Source organism: Puma concolor, chromosome B4 (assembly GCF_028749965.1).
Source record: "Puma concolor isolate L17-30 chromosome B4, mPumCon1.1.hap2, whole genome shotgun sequence".
NCBI classification, from domain to species: domain Eukaryota; kingdom Metazoa; phylum Chordata; class Mammalia; order Carnivora; family Felidae; genus Puma; species Puma concolor.
This window is the reverse complement of record NC_141673.1, coordinates 136522561-136545144: the sequence shown is the minus strand read 5'-3', so window position 1 is coordinate 136545144 and position 22584 is coordinate 136522561. Positions and strand designations below refer to the sequence as shown.

General features: G+C 44.3%; 1 protein-coding gene across 1 annotated transcript in view; it reads right to left on the bottom strand.

Annotated features, from left to right (window-relative positions):
- The window catches only part of ITIH5 (inter-alpha-trypsin inhibitor heavy chain 5), an 80093-nt gene that overhangs the window by 32967 nt on the left and 24542 nt on the right, over window positions 1–22584 (bottom strand). The window contains exons 4-7 of the mRNA XM_086715002.1: window positions 21833–21934; window positions 17316–17566; window positions 919–1088; window positions 105–221 (exon numbers count right to left, since the gene is read on the bottom strand). Coding sequence (XP_086571128.1) covers window positions 105–221; window positions 919–1088; window positions 17316–17566; window positions 21833–21934 — 640 coding nt within the window. The remainder of the gene's footprint in view (window positions 1–104; window positions 222–918; window positions 1089–17315; window positions 17567–21832; window positions 21935–22584) is intronic.

Sequence of the window (22584 nt, the reverse complement as noted above, 5' to 3'; positions counted from 1 at the left end):
ATGGCAGGGCGGACATTTGGCATCCACTGCACTTATTCACAGAGAACGTCATGGCTCCAGGCACAGGTGAGAAAGCACAAATCTGGCGGCTGGCGGCCACTCACCTGCCGGAGCTTGGTTCCCACCATGGAGGCACTGCTGTCCAGCACAAATACCACGTTCTTGGGTAAAGGAGGCAGGTCTTTGGGGGCAAAGTAGTGCACAAAATAGCCATTTAGAACCTGGTGGGGGGAAGAGAAGGTCGAGATGGTAGTACCCAGGACGGGCAGGCAGACGAGCTAAAACGGCCAGTCTCCATAACTTCTAAAAGTCAGAGCACGAAACAGCTTCCACACCCCCAGCAAAAGTATCTACTGACCCCTCCGGGAGACCCAACTGCCGATTTAATCTGCATACGGTTAATATCAGCCCTCAGGAACTTCCCGACTATGCTGACTAGCTCAATTTCTATTACCCACCCCCTTATGACCCCTGGCCACTTGGAATTCCTGCTTCCTTCAGTATCTGGTTTTTACAAGTTGAGACGTCAAAGTTGTCTGCATTCTGGACGCGTGCAAATACATTTTAATATTCCCGCCCTGTCTCTAGAGCAATAAAACCTAAAGGGAAATGAGCCACTGCACCAGGCTCTCAATTAAAATTGAAGACGAACTAAAATTCTAACTTCATCTAAAACACGGCAGGGAAAATTCTATTACAGATTTCATTTGCTCTCCAGATTACTGAAGCAGGAAATAGATAGCCTCAGCCTCTAGGAAGGGAACACCCTAGTCCCCTCGGAGACCTATTCTAGGGTAAAACAAATTTCTAAGAACCAGAGAGTTCTCCCTCCCTTAGGTAAGAACTGGAATCCCTCGTCCTGAGTCTAACGACAAGTATCAAGCAACTGACAGGAAATGGTAACAATGAACCCATTACCTGGATGTCCCCAATGCTCGGCTCCCTGTTGACATCATACCTAACGATGAAATCTCCCAAAATGCCATTCTGGGCAATCTTGGCTTGTTGTACCACGCTAGGCTTAAAAATGATTTTGGCAAAAGTGTCATTTTGGTTGATAACAGTGGAAGGAGGCAGCTCAGAATCACCTGCAAATAAGACACAAACATAATCAATAACTGAACCTACCAGTATTTTTCTGAAGAGAAGCTGGGCTGTTTTCGATAGACACAGAGGGTTAGAGTTTATTTTATTGCAGGTTTACTTTCCATATGAACTTCACAGACTTCATACTGATAATGTGTCACCGTGCAAGAGAGGTTAGACATGTCACCTCTATGCCTTTTTTTTCAACTTTTACGTGAACTGTGTGACATACGAAAGCAGGGAGAACAGTAAAATAAACCTCCGTGTACCCTTTACCCAACTTTAACAATTATCCACCTCGTACCAATTTTTTTTACCCGTTTTCACGAATCCCCTCACCATCTTTTGCTAGAATATTTTAAAACAAATCCCAGACATATTTCATCTGTAGCTACTTCGGTATGCATCTCTCATCACAAGTAACAAAACCAATGTTCAGTGCCGTATCATCCTGGAATACTCCGTCTGTATTGAAATTTTCCTGATTCTCTAGAACGTGTCTTGGCAGGGCTGAGTTGTTTGAATCCAGATCAAAAACAGACCACACATCACACTGGGTTCATGCTTCTTAAATCTTTTTTAATCTACAAATATCCCCTCCCCCTGCCTTTCTTCGAATGCTACGTAACAGTGTTGTGAAACACTAGTCATCCGTCTTCTGGAATTTCTCACATTCTGCATTTCGTGATTATTTGCTTGTCTTTTAACTTGCTCCTCGATTCCCCTAGTTTCCAGCCTTAGCTCGCATTCTAACATCTGGGGGAGCTAGAAAAAAATACCAGTATCCAGGCCAAGAGCTCATTTAATTTGTCTGGGACACAGCCTAGGCATCGAGACTTTAAAATTCCCCATGTGAGTCTGACGTGCAGTCAAGGTTGAGAACCCCAGCTCCATCCTCCGTATCGTCCTGTGTTCCAGTAGGAAAGTTAGAGGCTTGGTGAGGCTCAGGTCAGGACCACTGACAAGAACGCTTCACAGGTGATGCTGAGTACTTACCGCTTTTTCAAATCGCAAGTATACAGTATCTACTTGTCTACCTTCAGTCGTAGTAAGAAAGATGGCGGGCGCCCATATGGTCAATCGGACCCCCCACTATCAAGCTCCTCATCGATCTTTCACTTCGTAGTTTTACCAGTCACTGACGAGGTTCGTCTGGGTCCACTATTTAATCAGAGTTGCAAAAGGGCGGGGTCTAGTCCTGCCATGCCTTCCATATGGGAATCTTCCACAAAAAACACCTTTCTCACCCCAATCTTTTAGCTGCCCTAACATACTGTGTGTCCGGAAAGTTTCTGGCTCTTTTTAAAGAGCCAATGTTTTCCCCAGCATAAATCTTTACATATAAATTAGAATTACAGGAAGATACATACATGGATTTTAAATGATTTATGAAAAATAACTGGGATGACAGATTAAGTACAGCCCATGTTTTACCCCTGACTCTCATTTTCTCTTAGAACAGAGAATTATTTTGCAGACTACTCACCTTTCTAAATCCAAACACCACCATGTCTATGTACTTAGCAATGGAAATTCAAATTTTTTAGCTCTGCATGCACCGAGGGGAACAAAAATAAAATGGAGAACAGAGGAACATCAGTATATGTGGAGACTTCATCCGGATACTGAATCAAAGCCAGACTTACAACTGCTGCAAAGCATCTGATTGTTTTTTTTAAATCTATTCAAGTTGATACCATAGAGTGAGCTGACCAGCCATCTCCCATCACTAATTAACAAAATAAAAAAGGAAACAAGGCATAATTTGCCCATGGCAATTTGTATTTAAAAATAAACTTCCTTCTGCTAAGCGTTTATTAGACATTTAAGTCAAAGGAAGTTTAAACATTTCCTGCAACAGAACAGAACGTTATTTTTCAGGAACAGTTTAGGTGTAACTTGAACAGGAACCACTGGGAAGAACTGATTCTTGTATTATTTGCACCCATCAAGGGCAGGAGTTTCGGGTGTGACCGGAAAGGCAGCAAATAGGAGATTTCATTCTTACAGGAGGCAGTTGTAGGAAAGACACGCTTCCAACAGACCTGCTCATCTGCAGAAGGAGCTGGAAACGCCAACCGCACATTTCCAGTTCACCAACACGGTCCAAGACACCTGAGCACCACTAAAGACGAGGAAGGAAACAAAGGCTGCAAATGGAAAGGTCCTTGACACGGAAGGAAAATGCACGCTCTTCAGAGTGGATCTCACATTGGTGATCACCGGTAAAGCACCAAGAGTGACAGGCCTGGTAACACAGCTGAGCACTTGGAATCCTGAATGAGTCAGAAGGACCTGCTTCTGATACCGGCTCTACCTCTTATGACCCATGAGACTTTGGGCAAGTCACTGAGCCTTGGTGATCTCATCCGCAAAATGGATTCATGGTCTACCAAACACACACTATTGAAAAGATTAAGTGATGGGATAGAGAGCAGTCCTCCCTTAGCCCCACCCTTATCCACATTCCAAGATCCCAGGGGATGCCTGAAACCCTGGATAGTACTGAACCCTGTATACACTATGCTTTTTTCCTGTACACACATACCTACGATCAAGTTTAATTTACAAAGTAGGCACAGTAAGTGACTAACAACAATAGCAAATAATAAAATAGAACAATTACAGCAATAGCCTGTAATAAAAGCTACATGAATGTGGGTCGGTCTCTCTCTCTCAAAGCATCTTCTGGGGCTGCACTCTTCTTCTTGGGATGATGTGGGATGATTAAGCGCCTCCATGATGAGATGAAGCGAGGTGAACGACACAGGCACGTGACCTAGCGCGAGGCCAGTACTGACCTTCTGACCACATGTCGGAAGGAGAAGCATCCGCTTTCAGGACCGTGGGTGACCGTGGATAACCGCGACTGAGGGAAACGAAATCATGGAGAAGGCAGGGGGGCTACTGTACTTAGACCCTTCTGACTCATGGTAAGCAGTCATGCTCGCTAATGTTATTGTAAGCCTTAAAAATACACAAAACAGAATAAGGGAACTAAATGCAAGACAATACAACAGATTGAACTTGGGACACTGCGTGCAACAAAAAGGAGAGAGCCGCTGTGATTTACAACATCTCACAGTCATTCTGAGTGGAAACAGAAGACACACAAAGAGGATACTCTCCACGCTTCCATCTACGTAAAACTCAAGACCAGCACAGTGCGTCCGCGGCAACTGACGCGGGACAGTGGTTAAGAATGGTCGATACCCCTGGGGGACAAGCACCTACAGGGAAAGAGTGCGGGAAATCCTTTGCGGTGGTGAAAATACTCTATGTCTTGGCCCAGAAGTAGTTGTAGTACGGGTGTACACACATGTGAAGATTCACCCCTGAGATTTATACGCTTTGCTCTACGTGTAACCCCAATTTAAAAAAAACCCAAACCCGCTGGGAGTTCGGTAGCAGAATAGATTGAACAAGCATTCCCTAGCATGGAGCGGAACGGCATCATTGGCCAAACGGACCCTATCTGTTCTTCTCCTTAGGATAAGTCTGTTAGTGTAGGCATTTATATGGGGATTAGGTGTATTCAGAGTAATTCCAGCTGGCAGAATTAGGACCGGGGTAGGGTTGCTGGGAAGCAGGCTCTGTGCAGTATGAAGAAGCTCTAGGAAAGATGCCCCGCGGGCAGAGGAGGCAGCTTTCACAGCCCATCTCACTGGAAAGGTTCCAGCAAACCCTGCATGCATCAACCACCCGCAGGGACCGGGCAGCGCAGTGCTCATGACACGGCCTGGGGCAGCAGCATCACCGGCGAACTTGCCAGAAACACAAACTCTTGGGCCCATCTGGAGACTCTCAATCAGAAACTCTGGAGGTGGGACCCAGAAAGCTGTATTTTCAGAAGCCTGGCAGGTGACTCTGTTCCTGCACAGAGACAATGGTCACGTGCCTTTTGGTGTATGTAATTGGGCGGCGTTAGATTATCTCCAACATTCAAATTCTACATTAGAATTGACCCTCTTTAATCTACCAGCATGTACCTACTTTTCCTCACTTCAAATCTCTCACTCAAATGCTCCTTACAATGCTCTGAATTAATACCATTCATGGTTGAACGAAAGCACTGAGGATTCAAAAGTATAATTTCTCCCTTCATAATTCATTTGACTAGGCTCTTTGATAGAAGCCATGAGAAAGATAGTGTATTATTATTTTGGTTTCTTAATGACCTCCGATGTTTGTTAGTTCGTGATGAAAATTCATGAGATTCCTCTAAATGGGCTTATTTTATATGCCCCAAGAGTGGGTTGATTCCCACTTTGGTCACTCACCACGAAACCTAACTCCCGAGGCTGATTTCCACCCATTGAGGATCAGACAGTCCATGTGACCCAACGAATTTTCCACTAACTATCAAAATTTAAAAAAAAAAAGAAAAGTTTGCTGGGAAAAATTCCAGAGCAACAACTCTAGGAAATAAAGTCGTCTTTTTTATTAGAGAAGGGAAAAGCCTTTTAATCAATGAGGTTAATATAGGCTGCCCCACAGTGACTGACCAACATCCCAAACCAGAGCACTGCTGAGATTTTCCTTATGTGCATTGTGGCCCGTACTGCTGACGGCCACAAAACAGCTCCCGAGCACAATGAGCTTTATGAGCAGGGCCCTGGGCGGTCACGGCATGTGCTCTAAAGATAATGAAGAATACAAGGGAAGAGGCTGGGAGCAGACCAAAAGAGTGAGACTCTGACCTACTTTTCTAATGAGAACCCACATGTCTTTTCCTCCTCTTGGTTTTCTCTCCTTCGTGCCCACTTGGTTGGGGGGAGAGAATGCAGCGCGATGACCGCGCTGATTTGGACGAAGCCGGGTCTCCTAATGGCATCTTCCTGTTTCAATGCAAGCATCAGAGCTCGTGAGCGAGACGGCCTTCTGTGGCCCACCGGGGCCTCCAGCACCTCCCCGGGAAGGTTCACCAACCACTCCTTCTCCACCCACTCTTCCGCCACCCGCAGGTCACCGGTGTCCCCGGGACGTGCTCTTTTTTCCAGACCCCGGTATTTTTGAACAAGATACATGTTCTTTTAGAAGCCACATACTACTGAGGAAAGTGGACTCTAGGGTCTGACAGACTCCCCGCGACTGACTTAAAGCTCTGAGCCTCAGCTCTACCTCCGTTTGACGTGAGTAAATCCACGTCATAGCATCGTTGTCGGAATTAAGTGAGATCACATATACAAGGTACCAAGCACGGTGCCTGGCACATAGTAGGTACTCAATACGTATCAGCCTCCAGCCTCTGCCCCTTTCTGAAGTAGCTTCTTATACTCTCTCTGGGATGAAAGGCAACTCATGAGGAAATAAAAATACTCTTTTTAACACACAGTTTACGTTTTTGCGGTGACAGGCTTCTCCACACAACTGAGAGCTTAGTAAAAACGAAATAATCACTATTTGGGGCAGAAAAGAGAAATCATAATGAACATTCCTAATAGGGAGTTCAAGAATGTTTGGAGACAGAACAATCTTCATAAAGCATAAGGGAGCCGGTAGTTTCCCAAGAGCCCCCTGAAATTATACACAGAATTTGGCATGAAAGTATACATGGATGGATTTTTCCTGGACACAGTGCCCAAAGCCTTCTTTCACGAGACTCTCCAAGGAGTCTACGTAAGGTTAAGAATCATACACGCAAGTGCTATTAAGTAGTCCTCCTGCTGATTCTATCTTGTAAGGACAAAGCACTTCATACATTTTAGAGAATGAAACGGATGTTCTCCGTTTTGTCCTGGAGCATGGATGTTATTCACAAATAAACATTCTCCTCCCAGACAACCACATGGGGAAAAACGGAAGTCAGCTGCTATGTAAAATGTCTAAAGGTGAAAAGATTTAGGAGCAAAGAACCACAGTCAAGGACATCAGCTGAAAGCCATGCCCGTTTGGGTCAGCAGGCAGAGGGGTTCCCTGCCTCTTTCCTGTGGCCCGCGGGCTTGCTACTGAGAAACACGGCAGACACCTGGTGCTTTACAAAAGGATTTCCAAACAAACACCGCCTGCTCATTTCCCCCCGGGGAAAGGGCTAAACTATCTACATTTGTTTATGTAACCTGCTCACCTGGACCCCAGTGGGGAGATTTCTTCAACAGAGGGCAGTCCAAAATATTGTGACTAATTGGGCAACCACCCTTTGACGGTAGCAATTCAGACGAAATTCAAGCAAGCTGGCGGAGCATCCGGAGAGAAGGTGATGAGGTTGTAAGGCACAGCACGCTGGCCAGAGTTCGTAATGCTGCACCACGTGGCTGAGGACAGTCAATCTTAAAAGAGTTCTCACCACAAGAAAAAACAACTCCGTAAGTGGGTGGTGATGGACGCCAACTAGAGTTATTGCCGTGATCACTTTGCAACATGTACAGATATAGAATCATCATGCTGTATGCCTGAAACTAATATAATGTTGTGTGTGAATTACACCTCAATTAAAAATACATATTGGCGAGGTCTCGGGGGAAAAGCGGTAAAGTTGCGTTGATCAAGATGCGTAGGAATTTGGTTCAATGCCTTCATAAGTCCCCTATTATCATTTTCTTACGGGAAGGGAGTTTTGTCCCCTATCCTGATAATAGGTATTTTATACCTATTTGGAAAACAGCATCATATAGACATGACAGCAACATGCGACATAAAATACTAATGCAAATTTATAGTTGGAAGAGTTCAAATTCAACTCCATCGCTTGACATTTGAGTGGCACTTGCCCAAATTTCTTAGAAAATTTGCCTTCTTCACTACTTCCCCGACGCTCTTTCTTCCTAAAATAGTACATTCCTGAGCCTCAGTCTTCCCCGTGTGACTGACTTCCTCAGAGAAACGACGTGGGAAACAAGTCAACTACCTCACACATTCTACACGCAGTTAGCCCGCAAAGCATGTGTTATCTCTTCCTGGTATCGTTTTGCGTCCATGGAAGGCCTCAAATACCAGCCACTCTAAGTATAGATGGAAAGCCTACCAAAAGCAGTGCCACAGCAACAAAGATCCAGAGATTTCTGTTAAATCCCTCTACACTGTTCTCTTGCACACAGGAGGAACATGGCCCAATCACTGGGAAAGCCTTCATGGCATCTCCTAGATTCAACCTGACAAAAGGGTTGTTATTATTCAAAATTGACAACTCTATATACCATTAGGGTGACTCCTACCCAAAACAAACAAACAAACAAACAAACAAACAAACAAACAAACAGAAAATAACAAGTGCTGGTGAGGATGTGGAAAAATCGGAACACTTGTGCACCATGACTGGGACTGCAAAATGGCATAGCCCTATGGAAGACAGCATGGAGGTGCCTCAAAAAATTAAAAAAAAATAAAACTAGAAATACAATACGGTCCAGTTATTCCACTTTGGGGTATATACCCAATAAAAATGAAAGCAGGATCTCGAAGATCCTCTACGCTATGTTTATAGCAGCACTATTCACATTAACGAAGAGTGGAATCAACCCAGTGACCTCCAACAAAACGTGGTCTATATACACAATGGAATTTTTTTCAGACATGGAAAGGAAGGAAATCCTATTTTTGCCACAATACGGATGAACCTGGAGGACGTCACGTAAGTGAAATAAGCCAGGCACAAAAAGACAAATACGGACTGTGTGATGCCACTACATGAGGTATCTAAGATTGGCCAAACTCCCAGAGACGGAAAGGAGAATGGTAGTTTCCAGGGATTTGGGGCACAGCAGGGCAGGGGGTGGGCAATGGGGAGATGCTGTTGAATGGATACAGAGTTTCAGTTCGGGAAGCTAAAAACGTTCTGGAGATTGGCTGCACAGCAATGTCAGTAAATTCAACACCGCTCAACTGTTCGCCTGGAAATGGTGAAGATGGTGAATTTAACGTGCGCTTGTTACCACAATTGAAACTTTCTTAAGTTTTAAAAATTACCAGCTGTAAGTTCGGCAAGGGCTGTGACAAGATCTTAGACGTTTCTAGGTTCCGGGCATCTGGCACAGCTGCCAGGAACACGGTCAGAACTCAGGACAGGCTTGTGGAACATTTAACACGGAGACGACTCAACATATCGGCATGTGGTTGCGCAGACGAAAAGGGGAGACTTTCAAGAAATCCATCGTGGGAGCGTTCCGGTGGGTGGAGCAGGTGCTCTCAGTAACCCAGGTCCCACACCACAGGCACATCTCTGGCTTCAGCCACAGCTAGAGTGGACAGTGCCTACGCCTGGACCACATTCCACCTCACACACCGGAGAAGAAGGAAGAAGAAAGAAGGAAGAAGGAAGAAGGAAGAAGGAAGAAGAAGGAAGAAGGAAGAAGGAAGAAGAAGGAAGAAGGAAGAAGGAGGAAGGTGGAAGGAGGTGGAAGGAGGAAGAAGGAAGAAGGAAGAAGGAGGAAGAAGGAAGAAGAAGGAAGAAGGAAGAAGGAGGAAGGAGGAAGGAGGAAGGAGGAAGAAGGAAGAAAGAAGAAGGAAGAAGAAGGAAGAAGGAAGAGAGAGAGAGTGAGGCGTCCCCGAGAAGAGCAGACTGGTCACCAATGTCAAGTGAAAGAGAGAAGGCTACCTCTTAGGTCTCTCTGAGCCATCCTGCTCACAGCTGGCCAGTGTCAGAACAAACAAGAGAACACGGTTCTCATATCAGCATTAAATACAAAACAAAAGAAAAGAAAACAAAACCAAACAAAACCAACTATGGAGCCAAATGATTCATACCTGAATCATTGCTACGCTGAACAATGCTGGAAACCCTCACATAACAACCAGATTATTATTTCCTGGCAAGTGTACACAGCCCAAACAGGGCCATTCCCTTCCAGCTGTAGAAGAGACTAGATCCCGGGGAAGAACACGGAAAGCAGGGCAGCTGGAACCAGGGGTGAACCATCAGTCACGACGCAGTGACTGGGTTAGCAAATAAAAACACGGGATTCCCAGTTAAATCTGAATCGCAGATAAACAAAAGGTATTTTAGTGTAAGTATGTCCCAGAGATGGCACGGGACATACTTGTCTACCTGAAACTCAAATTTAACTGAGCATCCTAGCTTTTCTCTGGGAACCCAGGAAGAGGAGAACAGCCGTGTATTTGCAACCAGTCTTCTGGAACCAAATTCTTTCCCCTAATCCCCACCCATGCACAGAAAATAAGAGCTGCGCCTAAATTCTGGCAAAATTACCCAACTTAAACCAAGAAGGTGTTGAAAACCTAGCAGCACATTCACTGCCAACAGTTATTTGTTCCTGAGTTCACTGAGCAGATACTTCCTGAGCACCTGCTCCACGGCAGGCACCACGCTGGGTGCCTAGAATACAATCCTAAGAGAGCCTGCGCAGCAGAAGACAGAGTCCTGAGGTTAACAGACCAAACAGAGAAAAAGATAAATGGGATTTTTTGACAGATTCAATCAACCCCTTATTGGGTGTTTACTGATCTACAAGACCCTGTGCGAGTCTCCGGTCGGAGGTCACTCGATCTTGCAGGACGTAACCTCAAAGCCTGCTGTGGGCCAACCTCCCGCCCACACCCACACAAGAGGTGATGAGGCTCGTTTCAAGTGGTTCTCTTCTTTCTAACTAAGTCTCCCCGGTTCTTAGGCTTATTTGAGGGTCAAAACTTTATCGGATGCTTCTCACGTGGGAGGACGGGATTAAGAAGCAGGCTGCCCGGAAGCGGAGTTCCACTGAGCCCTACCATCTGTCTTCCGGGACACAGAAAGGGTGCACAGCCAAACGCTGGAGGGCACAGCAGACCCTGATGCCCAGGACACTGGGGCGAGGTAGGATTCTAACAGGTAAAGTCAACCAAACATAGAATGAACCTTTCTGAAGTGCACGATTCACTGGCGTTTGGTACATTTACAATGTACTACCCAGTTCCAAAACGCTTTCATCATCCCCAAAGAAGCTCTGTAACCACTAAAGCAGTCACTCTCCCTCCGTCCCTTCCTCCCCAGACCCTGGCAATCATCAACACGCCTTCTGTCTCTCTGGATTTATCTATTCTGGATGTTTCATATAAGTGGAATCATATGGCACATGACCTTTTGAGTCTGGCTTCTTTCACTTGGCATAATGTTGTCAAGGTTCATCCATGTTGTATTTTATCCCTTACATGGCTGAACAATATCCCATTGTATGGCCATAACCGGATGCCGACCATCCATTCACCTATTGATGGACATTTGGATTGTTCGCACCTTTTTGCTACTGTGAATAGCGGTGCTATTCACATACAAGTATTTGAATACTAGTTCTCAATTCTTTCGTATATACATCTCGAGAAACTGCTAGATCTTAAGGTAATCCTCTGTTTAACTTTCTGACGAACAATCGAATAGCTTTCCACAATGGTTACACCATTAACATTCCCACCTGCAATGCACAAGGATCTCTACATCTCTGCCAAAAGTTGTTGTTTTCCATTTTTGTTTCTTTGTATTATTACAGCCATCCTAATGGGAGTGAAGTGCTATTTCATTGTGGTTTTGATTTGCATTTCACTAACGACTAATGGTTGTGAATGTCTTTTCATGTGCTTCTTGGACATCTACATGTCTGCTTTGGAGAAATGTCTATTCAAAACATTTGCCCGTATCTAAATTGGGCTGTTTATCTCCTTTTAATTGAGTGGTAAGAATTCTTTACATATTCTGGACACTGGATGCTCAGACATATGATTTGCAAATATTTTCCCCCATTCCGTAGGTTGTCTTTCCAGAACATACTTTCACAGCACAACCCTGGTACTCTAGCTTTCTTCTGTGCTCTTGAGTATGGAGCCCCAACGATGATGAACCAGATACTGGAAGAAAATGAAGATAGTTATGTTGGTCTCTTAGCTCCTGAAACTAAAATTTCCTTTTAATGTCAGATTAGGGTGACATCACATGAGTCCATCAGTTTTGGCAAAGATGAGGCGTTGGGATTACTTAGGAACTCCAGCTGGGAGGCTTAGAAACAGAGTCAGCAGCCCACGATCCCAGTTTTAGGGAACAAAGAGGTAGGAATTAAGCCAAATAACACTTGAAAACAAGCTTTCACCCCTGGTGACTCTAATTTAACTGGCATGGCTTAATAGATCTACAAAAGCTCCCGGTTGATCCTAACGTGCAGCACAACCTGATGTTCGGGACCCACTGGGCCAGGAAAGGAGCTGTGGGAGACAGGAAGGCTGAAGGTGGACACGCTTCGAAAGGTAGGAGCCTCTGCTCTCACTGTGGTGTGGGGAAGAGTGGGGAAGAGCAGGAGAGGTCTAGGAAGCCACAGTAGGAATCAAGGAAAGGAGAGAAGCTCTTTTGACTCCCCCCCACCCCTGCCCGCCAATGCACTGAATGATCACGTTTGTCTTTTCCAAGAGAAGATGGGCTACCCAGTTTAATAAGCTCAAGACTATCCTAGAAAGACTGCACCAACCCATTGGCTTGTTGGTACTTTTCCATTTCCAGCTATGTTGATGAGCAGAAGAAACTGCTTATGGAAAGAGGTTATTTTCCACCAACTGTGTGAGTAATCCTATGTTGGCCTGTATCCAACAGTAAAAACATGTTAGTGGAAACGAGGGACGATGCACATTTTAGTAAGGGTCAAAAGTCAGAGTGTGCTGAGGGTCCCGTGAAAGTACAAGAACAATCTTACTTATTTTCAAAGGTGTTTCTGTAGGTCAAGATCTTGACCAAACGAATGTTCCTGAAGTCTGCTAGTAAGTTCAAAGTAAGGGTTCCTAACATTTGCAGAGCATCAAAATCACCTGGGCTGCTTCTGAAAGTACAGCTGTCTGAAGACACACAGCACGTAGATTAGCGGCTGCCTGGGGCTGGGGCGGAAACAGGGAGTGACTGCAGATACGTGGATCTTTCTGGGCGAAAGAAGTGTTCTAAAATTGGATGGTGGTGATGGTTGCACAACCCTGCAAAAACTAAAAATCTACGAGTCGTACACGTACAATGACCAAATTTTATGCTATATAAACTAAAACCTCAATGAGACTGCTTGTTAAAAAAGTAAACAAGATAAAGGGGAAACCATGGAAGTCACAGAACCAGACCCGTTCCGTGGTAGAAACATACGCAGCCTCATTCTTTAGCTTTACAACTAAACGAACACGTTAAAAGCACTCCTATGTTGTTTGGCTTCTCGTATAAATTTGTAAAGCTACCACACCCAGAAATCCAGCCACCTAGGGCTCACCCTGGTAAATTCTGATTCAGGTGCTTAAGGCAGGGCTCAGTCATCTCTATGTTTTTTGGGTTTTTTTAACCTCTCCAGGTGATTAAAGGGTAGAGCCAGGTTTGAGGGTCATTGATGTAAAGCAAAAGGGAATAAAACAGGCAAGCTACCCTATTTCTCACTTTGTTTATCTCATTCTGTTTTACTCCCCACTATCAGGGATCTTATCATAAATAAAAATTTTCTGAAAAAAAAAAAAATTGGAATCATGGAAAGGGCAGTAATTTAGGTGTCATGGGACAATAGGAAGTTTGGGTTTAACACAGAAAGTGAAATAACCAGACTCGAACAAGCCACATACACAGAATATCCATCTTGGCGTGTGCCTTCGGAACATCACACATCCCATCATGCTCCAGGAGAAGTCTCAGTTTCAAAGACTCTTTCCCACTGAGCTCATAAACCATCAAAATATTTTAGGGGAGGAGAAACTGCGGGTGGGAGGCATAAGAGAGGAAGTCTTGTCTTTCACTGTAAACCAATTTATAATCTTTTAGACTTTGAACCACATACAGTTCACTCTACTTTAATAATCCAGTAAGTGTGATGCCTTGGCTTCCAAATTACATCTCACAAGATTCGTTTTTACACTGAGAAGGAACACTAGCTATGGGCCCAATCCTGACATACCTGATATATGAGACAATGAAACCGAGGCCAAGATAGGTTGTACTGCTTTGAGCCTTTCTTTTTCTTCTTACATAACTGGGGAGCCATCTGGAATTTGAGCTCAGACCCTCAGTATTTTGCCATTTCTATTTACTAAGGAGGCAGTACAGTTCAGAGGGCAAGGGCATGAAGTTGGGAGTCAGCTCTATGCCTAGAGATTCTGTTTCTAACAGTAATTAAATATGAGTCCTTGTTCGTATTATAAACTCTGTAAGCCTTTTTCAGAAATAAAATGGGATAAAAAATACAACACAAGAGGGTTGTTGTGAAGGTTGAATGAGATAGCGCACGCAAGTGCTGAGTCTAGGATCAAGCACGCAGTCATCCCAATCCAGAAGTGTATCCCCAAGGATGCAAACGGGTCCAGTGGTCACAGATTTGCTTTGAGAAATTCCAGAAGTCTGACCTCTTCACGGCAGCCAGATCTATCAGAGGAATGTACTGGCTCGGGTCCACATTCACACAGTTACAGCTCATGTTCTGGGGCAAGCCCAATTCTAGTTTGATCTCTACCCTGGATTTCTTTGGGTGACACGCAATAAGGTCCAGACAAATATCACAACATCCTGCGCATTTCCATGTCGGGGCCGCCATTTTGCAGGGACTGTAACAGCTGAGCTCGGAAGGATGGGAACGAGGAGCCAAAAGGGAACTGGTCCACTGCACCTGGCTTGGATACGTGCTTGTGAAATCTCCATGCTTTGGAAGGCAAAATATCCGCTTTGGTACAAAAAGCTAGGAAAACAACTTTCTTAAAAATAAACAGGTCCCAAGAGATCAATGGTCTGGAAAAACTCCTCTGAGGTTCTCACAGGCCCAGAATATAAACAGTAAGCAACTTTCTTGACTAACAATCCTAATCCATATGGCCTCCACAGATAACACATGCATGCCACAATTCACACACTAAAGAGTCACAGCGGTTCTGGAAATTCGGCAAAGTGCACACATTTCATTACCGCAGCAGGACTACCCCAGCATCTCCAACGAGCCCCTCCACATGGTGGCTCCGCCCTCTCTGAGACCCCAGCAACTCCTAAAGAATTTTCCTTCTCCTGAAAACATACCTCCTTCACACAGCAGTACATAGGAGAATTTCCCTATAAGTTATGATTAGGAAAAAATGAAATTTTAAAACATTCTTTACTAGCTTTGGTATATATTCGTTCTTCTTTCCTCACTGGCAAGCACTTAATTAGCTATCTACAGTTTAAAAGGCATTGAGTTAAATACCATAAGGAGACAAAGCATTTTCTAGGCCTCAACATCACAAATACTGAAATCTAGAGATTCCCAGCCCTGTGCAGCTTTCTAGCACATCTGCCTCGTTATCTGACTTGACACGAAGGCTTACTGGTCTGCTTACAGCACAGCCCAACACAGGTGAACATTTAGGGGCTCCTGGGTGGTTCCGTCGGTTAAGCATTCACCTCTTGGTTTCGGCTCAGGTCACGATCTCAACGGTTTGTGGGATTGAGCCCCACATCAGGCGCTGAGCTCACAGCATGGAGCCTGCTTGGGATTCTCTCTCTCTCCACCCCCCCTCTCACCCCCTCCCTGGTTCACGTGTGCACAGATGCACATGCGTTCTCTGTCTCTCTCTCTCTCAAAAACAAACATTTAAGACAAAAAGAGGTATAATGGGGTGCCTGGGTGGCTCAGTCGGTTAAGTGTCCGACTTCGGCTCAGGTCATGATCTCACGGTTCATGGGTTCGAGTCCCACATCAGGCTCTGTGCTGACAGCTCAGAGCCCGGAGCCTGCTTCGGATTCTGTGTCCCCCTTTCTCTCTGCCCCTCCCCTACTCACACTCTGTCTCTCTCTCTCTCTCTCTCAGAAGTAAATAAACATTCAAAAAATTTAAATAAAAATAAATACATAAGTAAAAATAAAACAAAAAGTGGTATAAGAAAAACAAGTGAACATTTACATGTAAACTCTCAGCTGAAATTACTGTAATTAAAATTATATTATACTGAATTTATCATTATCATTTCAACAAACAGGGTGCTATTTTAAAAATCAGATTTTAAGAAAAACCTAAACTAAGAAGTCCAGGTTATGAACCAAAATGCCCATGCCCTCAATCAAATGTATAGTACAGAGTTTCCACTACTTAATTTTAGAAAGAGTCTCACACGTTGTTGAAACGTTTATGTTAGTGTTATATGTTTAATGTTTCAAAAATGGATTTTTAGAAAAATAACCATGGAATCCCTCATCCTCTAGTATAAAATGATTACTTTATATAACTTTCTAGCCTTTTGTCCACTTCACATTTAACATAATTTTTAAATTATAATTAGTTAAAAATTAATTTTAATTAATGTTTATTTATTTTTGAGAGACAGAGAGCATGAGCTGGGGAGGAGCAGAGAGAAGGAGACACAGAATCTGAAGCAGTCTCCAGGCTCTGAGCTGTCAGCACAGAGCCTGATGTGGGGCTCGAACCCACAAACTGTGAGACCATGACCTGAGCCAAAGTTGGACACTCAGCTGACTGAAGTACCCAGGCGTCCCTCATTTAACATTATAGAATGTGTACAAATGCGTCTTTTTCCCCCCAATCACATGCTGAATTGTTTTCATAACCATATTTTACTAATCACGTTTGTATGGTTGAATATTTAGGATGATAGAACATTTTTGCTACTACAAATGTTATCAAATAGGGTTATGCAAAGGGACCCCTGGGTGGCTCATCAGTTAAGCAACTGACTTCAGCTCAGGTCGTGATCTCACGGTTCGTAGGTTCAAACCCCACGTCGGGCTCTGTGCTGACAGCTCAGAGCCTGGAGCCTGCTTCGGATTCTGTGTCTCCCTCTCTGTCTGCCCCTCCCCCACTCACACTCTGTCTCTCTCTCAAAAATAAATAAATGTTAAAAAATAAGGAAAATAAACAGGGTTATGCATGTAACATCCCCAATATTTTAGATGCTTCACTTGGGTTAGATGCCCAGAAGTGAGGATTACTGTATCAAATGATTTAAACTTAAGTCTCCTGATAGAACCCTGGTTTAGGAAAAAAAAAAAATACTCTACGAGGGGGCGCCTGGGTGGCTCAATTGGTTAAGTGTCTGACTCCTGATTTGGGCTCAGGTCACGATTTTGTGATCGGGCTCTGCACTGACAGCACAAAGCCTACTTGGGATTTTTTTCTCTCCCTCTCTCTCTGACCCTCCCCTGCTTGCACACACGCTCTCTCTCTTTCTCCCAAAACAAATAAATTAAAAAACCCATACAGGGCATTGCCTTTGCTTCGCTGTCTTTCAGATTCCCACAAACTCTCAGAGCCTTTGTTGAAGGGGAGCTGTTTTATAGGCTTCTGTAAAGCCAACACCTTCCCCAAGCCAGCAACCACACTCACCTTCCCCCCTCACGCTGCCCTTCTGCCTACTGTGCTGTAACCGCAGCACCTCCAGCGATGTGATGCCGGACCTCTCCAGAACATTCACTTCCACCGTCAGCCTCCCCACCAGCTGCTGGGGCCGCACGCTAATAACGTGTTCATACTTCCCCAGCCGCCTCTGCAAGAGTTCTTCGTAACTGAGGAGGAAGGCAGCTTTGTCCTTGCTGGGAATCACGACAGAGGCTCTGAACGTTTCAGTCCCCTTTTCCCTGTTAGAAAGAGAAAAAGGAAAACCTGTTTCCCTCAAGTCCCTTCAGGGCACTGGCCACTGTCCCAAGAGAGTCCTTGGGAAGAAAAACAATACGTTAGTTTTGGGAGGGGAAGCCAAAGGCCTGAACTAGAGGAAGGCTACAAAGGATCAAGGAATACTGAAGAGACAGAATTCCAGACTGCTGAATGTCCTTACCTCTCCCCAAGTCACGCCCAAGGGGCAGACAGGAAAGGGCATTTTGAAATAGGTGGCCTGCTGGAAAGCACAGCTTTGGGGTCAAGATGTGAACTGCATCCTTCTCTTTACAGGAATGGCCAAACAAGCCTGACATCTGATGTGACTTTAAAATGCCTAATATATCGGGGCGCCTGGGTGGCGCAGTCGGTTAAGCGTCTGACTTCAGCCAGGTCACAATCTCGCGCTCCGTGAGTTCGAGCCCCGCGTCAGGCTCTGGGCTGATGGCTCGGAGCCTGGAGCCTGTTTCCGATTCTGTGTCTCCCTCTCTCTCTGCCCCTCCCCCGTTCATGCTCTGTCTCTCTCTGTCCCAAAAATAATAAACATTAAAAATAAATAAATAAATAAATAAATAAATAAATAAATAAAATGCCTAATATATTAGGTTTTTACACTTGGTAAAGTTTGGTGGATGTGGCCAGGGGTAAGGGTAAAGAATAAGGGATTACAAAGCATATAAAAATACAAACCATTCCAAATGTTTTCAGTGCTTGCAGTGAAGGTTCTCTGATTCAAGATGGCAGACTGACCATAAAAGGGATCGGATTAAACCAAACGAGTAAGAGTGGCAGGGGCAACCATTAGAGGGTACAACACTTCAAACATTTCTGGAAGGTGGGAAATTGAGCAGAACAAGAACTCTACAGCTCAGTCTACGTGGGAAGAGGCTGCAGCAAAGGACCAAGATGCAAACCATCCACAGAATGTCAGAGAGATGGCAGGCTCTGGCTCAGCACAAGCTGGGAGTGAGAAGGGGGCCAAATACGGGAAGGAGACCTCCAAATCCATGTGTGAATGAGTGACTAAGGTGAAAGGCTTCCTACACTTCTCTTTCCCAGAACTAAAAATGGACATACATACTAAGATGGAAAAGCTTCACTGGCAGTTGGGAAGAATGGCTGAAGAAAGACGGACACCTAAGCCCATTACCGTAAAATCTCCAAACATCCAGTAGAGAAGACACAGAAAAGGAATCAGGTATTAGAGCACATTAGATGCATCACCAGCAATGATGATTGTTATAAGATGCTGGGATGATGAAGTATTCTGAACCTTCAATTCCATATACAGTCAAAATGTTAATCAAGGTCTCAGAAAGTTTGTCTCTCACATACCCATCCTGAGGAAGTTATTTCAGAATATACTCCAGCAAAGTAAAAGTGAGAAAGAAAGAGGAAGACATGGAAGACCAGGAGAAATAAGACCAACCCAGAAAAAAATGAAAAGAAATCCCAGGGCAAACATTGCCCACAAGGCTGCAAAGCAATGACAATATTCCTTGGACCTGGAAACACCATTCCTCCACGACTGACAGCTCTGAAATCAAGATGTGCCTCCCAATCCGCGATGCCTTCCAAATGCTGTTGGCAATAACGTGGATGTCATCACTTGTCACAGCTGTTCATTTAGTCACCATTTCAAATGACTTATGTGTCTTGCTAGATGTTAATAATGACAAAATTGAGTTGTACCTCATAAGAAAAAGAAAGACAATTAAAAACTCCAGGAAAAACAAAAATGCATATGTTGTGATCCAACTAAACTGTGGCATGATTATGAACAATTTATGAATGGTAACAAAAGATATTCCCCATAAAATTCTTCTGATAAAGACCACTTGGGACCCACCTACAGTCCAACAAAACTAGGTTTTAATAAACTGCTGCAGTAAGGGAGACTATATATCAAAGGCATCAAGGAGAATTTTGCCAAAGGAGAACACAGGGCAATACTGTAAGACTGGGGGGAAAGGGGAGTGTAGATAGTGTTTGGAGCATTTGGAGGCTTAAAGAACAGCAGGCTGTGTGTAAAGTGGTTAATATCAGACTGGACTAAGAAGCAAACTTGAGGTTCTCTGTCCTTAGGAACTATAAAGCTAAGATAAACGTGGACTTTTGTGTCTAACAATGCCTTATCTGAAGCTTATACCTCAGCTGCTTTTTGTATCAAAGTAAACCCATGATTCACATCTTCCAGGCAAGAGTGAGATGTTCCGTTCTCGCTAATAGGACTTCCAGCACCAAAGTTTCTGACAGTCTATGATTTTAGAGATCAAGCTTTCTCAAAACTACGTCTTTTTATTAATGAACAAAAACAGGTTCACGTGTTCACACCAACCTATCTAGAGACCGACATCAGTTTTCTTCAGAGGGAACAGATCACTTTTCTTCAAACAGGCTGGTAGAGAGGGAACCAGAATCTGAGTATACCCAGAGGCTCTGCAGTTAATGCCATTTATGTAATCATTAAAAATCAAATGCTAGTTATTGGCTTTCAGTGGTTAGATTCAAGTTATAAACCAAACAAAGAAAATAAATTTCATTAAAGATCAGAATTTACATGTTGGTAACACTGACAGTGCAAAAGTAAATGATCAAGTAGAAAAAGGTGGACACTGGAAATGGGAAAGAAAAGGTACGGTTTCACTGAAGGACAGGGACTATTACCACTGAAGATAGCGTACGGCTAGTCTAGGACGGCATAACACTGCTTACACTGATGGAAGAAGAAGAGGGAAGAAAAGAATCTAAATATGTGGCCCACAGAGGGAGGATGGCCGTGTTGTACACATGCCACACTCCTCCAGAGCAGAAAATCAACAGATGAGGTCTCATTTTTAACATTGCTCATCATCAGGGAAATACCAGTCAAAACCACAATGAGATACCACCTCACACCTGTCAGAATGGCCAACATAAACAACTCAGGCAACAACAGATGTTGGCGAGGATGCGGAGAAAGGGGAACCCTGTTGTACTGTTGGTGGGAATGCAAACTGGTGCAGCCACTTTGGAAAACGGTATGGAGGTTCCGCAAAAAATTAAAAATCGAACTACCCTATGACCCAGCAACTGCACTCGTAGCTATTTATCCAAAGGATACAAAACTGCTGATTCAAAGGGGCACATATACACCAATGTTTACAGCAGTGCTATCAACCACAGCCAAATTATGGAAAGAGCCCAAATGTCCACTGATTGACAAACGGACAAAGAAGATGTGGTATATATTTATTACACACACACACACACACACACACACACACACACACACACACAGTGGAATACTACTCAGTGATGAAAAACAATGAAATCTTGCCATTTGCAACAATGTGGATGGAATTAGAGGGTATTATGCTAAGTGAAATAAGTCAGTCAGAGAAAGACAGATATCCTACGACTTCACTCATATGTGGGATTTGAGAAATAAAACGGGTGAACATATGGGAAGGGGAGGAAAAATAAGATAAAAACAGAGAGGGAGACAAACCAGAAGAGACTCTCCAACACAGAGAACTGAGGATTGATGGAGGGGTGGTGGGTGGGGGGATGGGCATTAAGGAGGACACTTGTTGGGATGAGCACTGGGTGTCCTATGTAAGAGATGAGTCGCTGGGTTTTACTCCTGAAGCCAAGACTACACTGGATGTTAACTAACTTGAATTTTTTTAAAAAACAGAAATCTTTAAAAAACAAGACTACCGTAAGTTTTAGAGTTAGGGAGGTCACTACAAAGAAACTACAGAAGTATTAGAAGTGGATGTTTCTAGGGGCGCCTGGGTGGCGCAGTCGGTTAAGCGTCCGACTTCAGCCAGGTCACGATCTCGCGGTCCGTGAGTTCGAGCCCCAGGTCACGATCTCACGGTCCGTGAGTTCGAGCCCCGCGTCAGGCTCTGGGCTGATGGCTCAGAGCCTGGAGCCTGTTTCCGATTCTGTGTCTCCCTCTCTCTCTGCCCCTCCCCCGTTCATGCTCTGTCTCTCTCTGTCCTAAAAATAAATAAACGTTGGGAAAAAAAATTAAAAAAAAAAAAAGTGGATGTTTCTAGGAAGTGAGACCCGGAGAGCAGTGGTGGTAAAATGTTCCTTTTAATTATAAACCCCTTTTCTGCTATGTTGTTAGCTATATATATTTATTTATGATAAAAATAAAAAGCACGTAAGTACTGAAGGAAGGGAAGGGACAAGATGGGCAGGCAGAGGAGGAGAAGATGTGTCCCTTTGTTGAAATGGATTTTTTAAGCGGCACTTACCCGTCGTCTTCTGAGGTTTTATTCCTTTTCTCTTTGACTTTATCACCAGTTCTCTTTTCTCTCTCTCTAATTTCTCCCTGATACACCTTGTCTCCGATGAGCCTGAAACACAAGAGACAGCCCTGCTACCGGCCTCCAGTTCCAAGTCAAATTCAAACATGGATCTCATAACCATGACATCCCCAGAAAATATTTTTATGTGACTCTCAGATATGCAGAAAGAACGCATTCCAGGCCGGGGCTCTACCTTGAATCATTCATTTCATTCTGGGGCAATTTCCAACAGGTCGAAATAGGCAGGTCTGGCCCATGGCGCCTCTGGGATTCTCCAGGAGGACATCAGACCAATTTCCACGAAGATTCGCCAGCCTGAATCTTACCCAGGCCCCAAATTAAACCCCCAAACCTACTCTACTTTGCATGTCTTTACCCCTTAGCTCAGAAGAAAAGAAGAAATACGGTTTATGTCACATATCAGAGGGTTCACACTGCCTCACTGTTCAGATCTCAACTTAAACATCGCCTCTTGTAGGCCGCCTCCCTGATTTCTCCCTGCCTACACAAGCCCCTCTCCGTCCTTCCTGCCGTCCCTAAGCACTCGCTACGGTCTAAAATTGTCTCATCCACTGACTGGTTTCCTTATTATTTCTCCCAAGGCAATTTCTGCAGCCGAACAACACTGCCTTTTTCTCAGAAATCTACTGATCACTTTGAAGAGTTCCTGGCCCAGAGTGGGCACCCGTTTGTTGGAG